The 7,339-nt window shown below is 55.4% G+C and overlaps 1 protein-coding gene across 1 annotated transcript in view; it reads right to left on the reverse strand.

Moving 5' to 3' along the window:
• LOC101990121 (complement C3-like) overlaps positions 1-6,143 on the reverse strand; it is a 28,105-nt gene extending 21,962 nt beyond the window's left edge. Inside the window, exons 1-13 of the mRNA XM_005371145.1 lie at positions 5,965-6,143; positions 4,740-4,929; positions 3,774-3,936; positions 3,608-3,678; positions 2,789-2,883; positions 2,610-2,692; positions 2,409-2,499; positions 2,221-2,323; positions 1,895-2,021; positions 1,666-1,781; positions 1,435-1,581; positions 742-951; positions 3-198 (exon numbers count right to left, since the gene is read on the reverse strand). Coding sequence (XP_005371202.1) covers positions 3-198; positions 742-951; positions 1,435-1,581; positions 1,666-1,781; positions 1,895-2,021; positions 2,221-2,323; positions 2,409-2,499; positions 2,610-2,692; positions 2,789-2,883; positions 3,608-3,678; positions 3,774-3,936; positions 4,740-4,929; positions 5,965-6,041 — 1,669 coding nt within the window. The 5' untranslated portion in view covers positions 6,042-6,143. The remainder of the gene's footprint in view (positions 1-2; positions 199-741; positions 952-1,434; positions 1,582-1,665; positions 1,782-1,894; positions 2,022-2,220; positions 2,324-2,408; positions 2,500-2,609; positions 2,693-2,788; positions 2,884-3,607; positions 3,679-3,773; positions 3,937-4,739; positions 4,930-5,964) is intronic.
• Positions 6,144-7,339: the final 1,196 nt, after the last annotated feature.

Raw genomic sequence — 7,339 nt, forward strand, 5'->3', positions numbered from 1 at the left:
ACAGGAATCCTTTACATCCACCCACACAGAGTCTGCCACCACCTCCCTCTGGCCATTGGCTCCAATCAGGGTGTAGTAAGCCACCAGGCGGAAGGAAGGAATGAAATCTGGGGTGATAGGCAGGGCCAAGACCACCAGGTCCTGGCCAGGCTCCCGAACCTGGCGGCCTGCCTTCAGTAGCTTCCCTTTGTTCATAATCTGAAGGGATGATGGGCTGGCATGAGAACCAGGAAGGGGCTATGTGGAATGGGTAGGGAACCCCGGAGCTGTGCAGGGATCCCCAGGATGGGCAGGGGAGACCCCGGGGCTTGGCAGGGATTCCTAAAATGGGCAGTGGAGATCCCGGGGCTGAGCAGGTATCCCTAGAATGGGCAGAGGAGATCCTAGGGGTGAGCATGGATCCCTAGATGGGCAGGGGAGACCCCGGGGTTGGGTAGGAATCCCTAGGATTGTTAGGGGAGAGCCTATGGTGGGACAGTAATCCCTAGGATTGTTAGGGGGACCCCGAAGTTGGAAAGGGATCCCTAGGATGGGAAGGGGAAACCCCAAGACTGGTAGGGGATCTCTAGGATGGGCAGGGGAGACCATGGGGCTGGGCGGGGATCCCTAGGATTGTTTGAGGAGACCCAAGGGCTGGACCAGGATCCCTAAGATAGGCAGGGGAGACCCTGGGGCCAGACAGGGATCTTTAGGATACTGGAGAGTCGTGTAGGGGAGCTGAGGCTTCTGGTGACCACGGACCAGGTAGGTGTAGTAGCGGATCTTGGCTTCTTGGCCGGGGTCTGTGCGAAGGTGGAAGCTGACTTTGAGGTTGTCCCCTGGTTTGAGCTCTTCACGAGACACTGCCAGATGCAGGTAGTTGTTGGAGTTGTGCATAGTGCCATAGGGCTGTGCCGTCATGGTGTTGGTTGCTTGTCGTGTATCCAGGATACCATTGTCCTTAGTGCGCACCTAGGTAGGGGAAGAGGGAGGCACGCTGGTTCCCAGTGCTGCCCAGGGTGGAATCCCTGAAGCTCACACAGGCCCTGGGATGCTCCATACTGACTGCCAGCTTGACAGCATGCAGAATCCACCAGGAGGCGAACTCTGATCATGCCAGTGAGGGTTTCTAGGTTGGGAAGACCCACCCTGTGGGTGGCACCGTCCTCCCCTGAGCTAGAGCACTGGACTGAAGAGAAAGGAACAGCCTAGCCGAATGCTAGTGCTCATCTCTGCGGATGGCATGTGAACAGCTGCTTTGGGTAGTCTCCTGCCTCTGTGCCCACCCAGTCACTGGACTCTCTGGACACCTTCTTTCCTGAAGTGAGTTTTGTCAGTTTTTTTGTTACAGCGACGTGGGATCCTCTGGGTAACCCATGGAACCCATCACGAAGCCAGCAGAGCCCGAGTAGTTCTCTGGCTGTGGAGACTAGGGGCTGAGCTCTGGACACTCACTGTGATGGTCAGTCTATTGCGGTTATTGGGCGTGTTGACATTCAGCCTGGCCACACCATCATCTTGGGTGACAGCCTGTGAGTCAGATCCTTCAATGACGACGGGCACTCGGGGGGCTGGAGAGCCATCAGGGTTGGTCACAAACACCTGTGGAGAGACGCGGGCGGGAAAGCGTCAGGTGGTGTGGTCGGAGGGAAGCAGCTGGAAGCGGGGACTGGCCCCTCATCTTACCTTGATGTCGAAGGGCATGGCTGGCTTGAAGAATTTGGGTGTCTTGGTGAAGTGGATCTGGTATGGGGAGGTGACAATCGCGATCCCACTGCGCTCTGCCTCCACCATGTCACTACCTGAGGGGAGGAGTGGTAAAGGTCCGGGCAGGCTCCCCAGCTGCCCCTCAGGCCAGGCCTCCTCCCTCAGGCTAGCCTTGCTGTCTGACTTCCCTCACCTAAACAGGACTTACCTGAGTTCAGGATGACAGTGACTGAGACATACAGGGACTTCCCCACCAGGGCATCAGCGTTGGAGGGCCGTACCCCATCCAGCAGTGTCTGTCGTTGGAGCACTGCCTCCCCCCAACCGTTATCGATCTGTGGAGGATAGGGGAGCCTGAGGGAGAGGAGAAGGTCCCCAAGAGAGGAGCTGGGAAGGGGAGGAGCTCAGGACTGGTGGCTGGGTTCAGCAGGAGGAGGGGCTGGGAGGGGCTAAGAGGTGGGAGGGGCTCTGGGGCGGGGCCGTGGTCTCAGGGGAGATGGCAAGGTTCCAGGCTGTCAGGGGCTGGGGCAGTACCACCACGCGCTGGAGGGATTGGGACAGAGAAAACTTCTTGTCGCCATCCTGGACCCCAAAGATCACGAAGGCCATCCCGTCCACGTTCTTCCCATACAGGAACCTGCGAGGGAAGAAGACTTCGGGTACTGAAGACCTCTCTGGCTGTGCCTGGAGACCCGTCCCCCATGCACCTCCCTGACCCTCACCTGGCCGAGATGGAAACTTCCAGGCCCTTTGGGTCGTCGATGTAATAAAATGGCTTTTCAAGGTTCACCAGGACCTCGAAACTGGGCAGCACTGTGGTGTGGTGTGGAGATGGCAAAGATGGCATTGTCAGAACTGCCAGGTTAGCACAGGCACAGCGGCCTTGTCCTTATCCCAAGCCTGTCCGGTCAGCCAGGACTTACCATACTCCTTCACCTCAAACTGTGCGGTGAAGGTCTGCTGTGGTGCATGCTCGTAGAAGGCTCGGATCTTCCACTGTCCCATGCTGCAAGAAATGAGGAGTGTGACCCACCGGGCCTCCCAGTGCCTCCCCATCCCTCTCTGGGACAGGGGAGTCCCATTCCTGGAGACCCAGACATACTTGACCAGTTCTGGAATGTTCCAAGAGAAGGGTAAGATGCCATACTGGTTTTGGGAAGACAGAGTGTCTCTCTTGATGGGCACACCATCAGGGGTCTGTAAGGAGTCAGGAAAGGCATATGGGATGAAGCATCTCTGTGAGGCCCAACCACACCATTCCTACGTCTGCTGAGGTGGCAGTTAGAAGCATAGACCTTGGTCACTCTGCTTAGGTTCAAATCCCTACTGTGCCACTTACAAGCTGGCTGATCTCAGACAGGTGGCTCAGCCTCTCCGTGATGTGCATTTTATGTTTGTTTAGATAAAAGGTCCTGATCTCACTGGCTTAGGACACAGTTCATCCAGCAAATGCCTGGGTATTTACAAGATCAGGGGTGGTGTGTGTGTGTGTGTGTGTGTGTGTGTAGCAGAGGGAATGAGAGACAGAGGGAGGAAGAAAGCAAGGAGAGAACACGGCAGGATGAGCAGCAGGATGAGCAGGGGCTCGTGCCCAGCAAGGAAGACTTGGGCTTTGATTCTAAAGAAGTGGGAGCCACTTGAGTGTCATGGTGGAGAAGGAGGGGAAATCCTCACTCAGGCTTTCCCAGGTGCCCTCTACTGGGCAGACTATACTACAGGGAGTTACAATTAAGGGTCATCCCAAACTTCAGATTGGGAAACAGGCTCAGGGAGCTTCTCTGGGTTCAGATCCTGCATCTATGACCCTCCTATTGGTATCCCTCCTATGGGGATCCCTAGGTCTCTGGCTCCTCTGCACTGGCCATGCTGTGTAGCCATTTGCCCCTTTCTGAGGCTCTCTGGGAAACTCAGTAGCTGGTACCTCAATGGTGATGACAACCGTCCTGGCCACGGGCAGTAGCTCGTCGTCTACGGTGAAGATCCGATAGAGGACTGGATGGTGTGGGGGAGACAAGCGAGTCCCATTAGACCTTAAGTTCTGGGAGGGTCCTCCAGCCCTGGTGTGTGCAGCCACCCGCAGCACTTACCCGTGGAGCCTGGGGTGTAGATGGTCTTGTCTGTCTGGATGAAGAGGTACCCACTCTGGACGCTCACCAGCACTACTTTCTCCACCACCGTTTGCCCGAAGCTTGCCACCACTGTCACATACTTTTGCCCTTTATTTGTCTGGAACTCCTTACTGGCGGGAATCTGCACATGGGTCGGGGGCAGTCAGGAGTCAAAGGCCCTGGACCTCCTGTGTCTCCCCTCAGAGGGGCAGGAGTCAGAGAGTAGGTGCTCAGGGAGTGGAGTTTTGCAGTGGCTCAGAGGGGAGGGGCTTGGAAGGTAGATTCTGAGGGGAGGGGCTCAGAGGGGTGGGTCTCAGAGTGGCAGAGCACAGAGTGGTGGAAATTAGAATGCACATTCTGAGGGGAGTGGCTCAGAGGTGTGGGGACTCTGATGGGAGGAGCTAAGAGGGTAGAGGCTAAAAGAGGCGGAGTTCAGAGTTGCGGAGGGCAGGCTCAGAGGGGCGGAGCTCAGAGGGGTGGTTCTGAGAGGGGAGGGACTTAGATTGTAGATTCTGAGGAGAGGGGCTCGGAGGGGAGGGGCTAAGTAGACGCCGCTTAGAGGGGAGGGGCTCAGTGGGCGGGGCTCATGGGGGACCGGCTCAGATAGCAGAATTCAGAGGTGCGCGGGAGCGTGGTAGGTGGGCTCATGGCGGGGGGTTTAGAGTGTCGGGCTCATAGGGTAAGAATTTAAAAGGTAGATTCTGAGGCGAGTGGCTCAGAGGAGTGGAGACACAGAGGGGAGGGGCCCAGGGGCGTGGCTTAGAGGGGCAGGGCACAGACGGGAGGGACTTAGAAGGTAGAGTCTGAGGGGTGGGGTTCAGAGGAGTGGGACTCAGATGGGAGGGGCTCAGGGGGCGGAGCTCAGACGAGAGAGACTCAAGAGAGGGGACTCAGGCTGGACCTAAGGAGCTGTAGTTGTCTGTAGCTCCACATTCCTTTGCACACCTTGATTGTGACGGTGCCCAGGTGTCTAGTGGCGCCTGTTAGCACTGTCTTCTCGCTGGTCAGCACCTGCTTCTTTGGGAAATCGTGCACAGAAACTGAGACTGGAACGTCCTTCTGTGCCTCATGGGCCTCCAGCACGATGGTCTCTTCGCTCTCCAGCCTCAGGACATTGGGGGTGATGATGGAATACCTGCGTGAGGAGTACCGGAGAGGATGTCACCTCAAGACTTCAGACTCCAGCCCTCACCCGTCAGTGCCTGGCTGCCCCTGTCACTGCTTCTAGAGGGCTCTCAATGCTGGGTGCCACAGCAGACACCTGGGTCCATGTTCCTCCCCAAGGACCATCACCTCCCTCCCTCTCCCTTCCCCTCAGTCACTGGAAGCTGGCTCTCCCTGGTTTTAGCACTTGGGTCGCAAAAGCAAGTGCTCTATCACCGAGCTACCCTCACCCCTTCTGACTCTTCTATTTGGAGACAGCGTCTTGCTAAGTTGCCCTTTGCTAAGTTGCCCAAGCTAGCCCTGAATTCACTATGTAGTCCAGGCTTGCCTAGAATGTGCGCACCTCCTGCCTCTGTCTCCAGAGTAGCTGGGATAACAGGCCAGAGTCATCAGGCAATATCTGAGCTTGGCTTTTGACAGTCCACACAGTCAACGGTTGCAGACCCCAACAGTGCCCCAGTTCACAAATCTCAACCTCACCAATGCCTAAACAATGAGGCATCACAGACACCCTAAGTCGACAGATCTTCTGTTCTATAAGTAGGCACCCCAATGCTACAGTAGGGGATTTGATGATCATGAGCCTGTAAATACCCTGACACTCAAGCAGACCAGATTCTATGTGTTCATATGTTCACGTGCATGCTCCTGACATGCGTGCCTGTGGAGGCCCGAGGGAGATGTCACATGTCCTGTGTTCCCACTCACACACCTTACTCCCTAGAGCCAAGGTCTTCTCTCTCTGAACCTGATGATGGGCTGTCTCTAGCCCCCTACAGTGTGAGGTTATGGGCACTGAGGTCACTCCTGGATTTTTCATGGGTGCTGGGAGTTTGACCAAGGGTCATGTTCATGCAGCAAGAGTTCTTCCCCACCGAGCCATCTCCCAGTCCCCACCACAAACTCCTAACACCCATATCTTGTACCCTTCCCCCACAGAGAGCACTCTCACCCAGGTAACTTAGGAAGTCTACCCAGAACTGCACCCCAGAAGCTAACTACTTACATGAGACTCCCCAGAGCCAGGGGGGAGCTGGCCAGCAGCAGCAGCAGCAGCCGCTGGGGCCCTGAAGCAGGTCCCATAGTGGAGGACTAAGGTGGAGGGAGTGAGGGAGGTGAGGGGCAGGGGCAGGGGCAGCAGGAGTGAGCCAGGCTGCAGAGGGCTGCCTCTTATGTGGACCTCTTCCTCTGCACCCTCCTCAATCCTGTATCCAGGGACTGCCCCAGATTTTGCAACACTGTTTCCTAAGCTTTTCACAAGCCTGGGGCCAACATGCCTTGGGGGAGTAACCCAAGGCCCATTTCCCTGGCATTCCCCTGCCTCAGGTTCCTCTTGGGTCAAGGCCAAATGCTGAACCTTGGCTGATCCCTATTGTACTTGGTTACAAAAAAAAAACAAAAAAACCCCAAAACAAAAAAACAAACAGACAAACAAACAACAATTGAAGTCTAAAGAGACTCCTTCCACACTGAGCTGGGTTCCAGCACCAGAGCTTGTCTGTCTGTCTGGTTCTCCCCGCCCCCCACCCCCACCCACAGGTCTTGCTAAACCAGCTGTTCTCAACCTGTGGGTCATGAACCCTCTGTGGGCTGTATATCAGGTGTTTACATTACGATTCATAACAGAAGCAAAATTACAGCCATGAAGTAGTAATGAAAATAATTCTGTGGTTGGCGGGAGTCACCATGACATGAGGAGCTGTATTAAAAGATTGCAGCATCAGGAAGCTTAAGAACCATTGTGCTAAATAATCCTAAACTCCTGCATCCAAGCAATCCTCCTGCCTCCACCTTCCCGGTTGCAGGGCATCACCAAGGCCAGCTTACAAAGGCATTTATAAACCAAGCCTCTCCCATGAGGACAGTTGGTGTTGGGTACCCATGAACACACAGCCCCAGCTCTGTGGGATGTTTTCTGCAGCAAGAAAGAATTCAGCTGCTGAAACAACCCAGGAGGGCTTCTTGGAGGTGAGGACAGTTCAGCTTGGCTGTTCACTCACCAAGAAGTGTGCTAGGAACAAGAGTTTGCCCAGCACACATGAAGGACTGGGTATTGGTCTCAGTGGCACGGAACTCAATTCTGTGCTGCAGGCCTATCAACCCAGTACTAGGACGAAGAAGCAGGACAATCAAGAGTTCAAAGTCAGCCTCACCTCCAAGTTAGAGGCCTGTCTGGGCTACACGACACCTTTCATACCCTCCCCACTTCTCCCATCCCTACCCCTCCCCTCTCCTTTCCTTTTTTTTTTTTTTTCCTTTTTGCTTATAAGACAGGGTTTCTCTGTGTTTTCCTGGCTCTCCTAGAGCTAGCTCTGTAGCCCAGGCTGGCCTCAAACTCACAGAGGTCTGCCTGCCTCTACCTCCCGAGGGCTAGGATTAAA

The sequence above is a fragment of the Microtus ochrogaster genome, unplaced genomic scaffold (assembly GCF_000317375.1).
Source record: "Microtus ochrogaster isolate Prairie Vole_2 unplaced genomic scaffold, MicOch1.0 UNK98, whole genome shotgun sequence".
In the NCBI taxonomy this organism is placed as follows: domain Eukaryota; kingdom Metazoa; phylum Chordata; class Mammalia; order Rodentia; family Cricetidae; genus Microtus; species Microtus ochrogaster.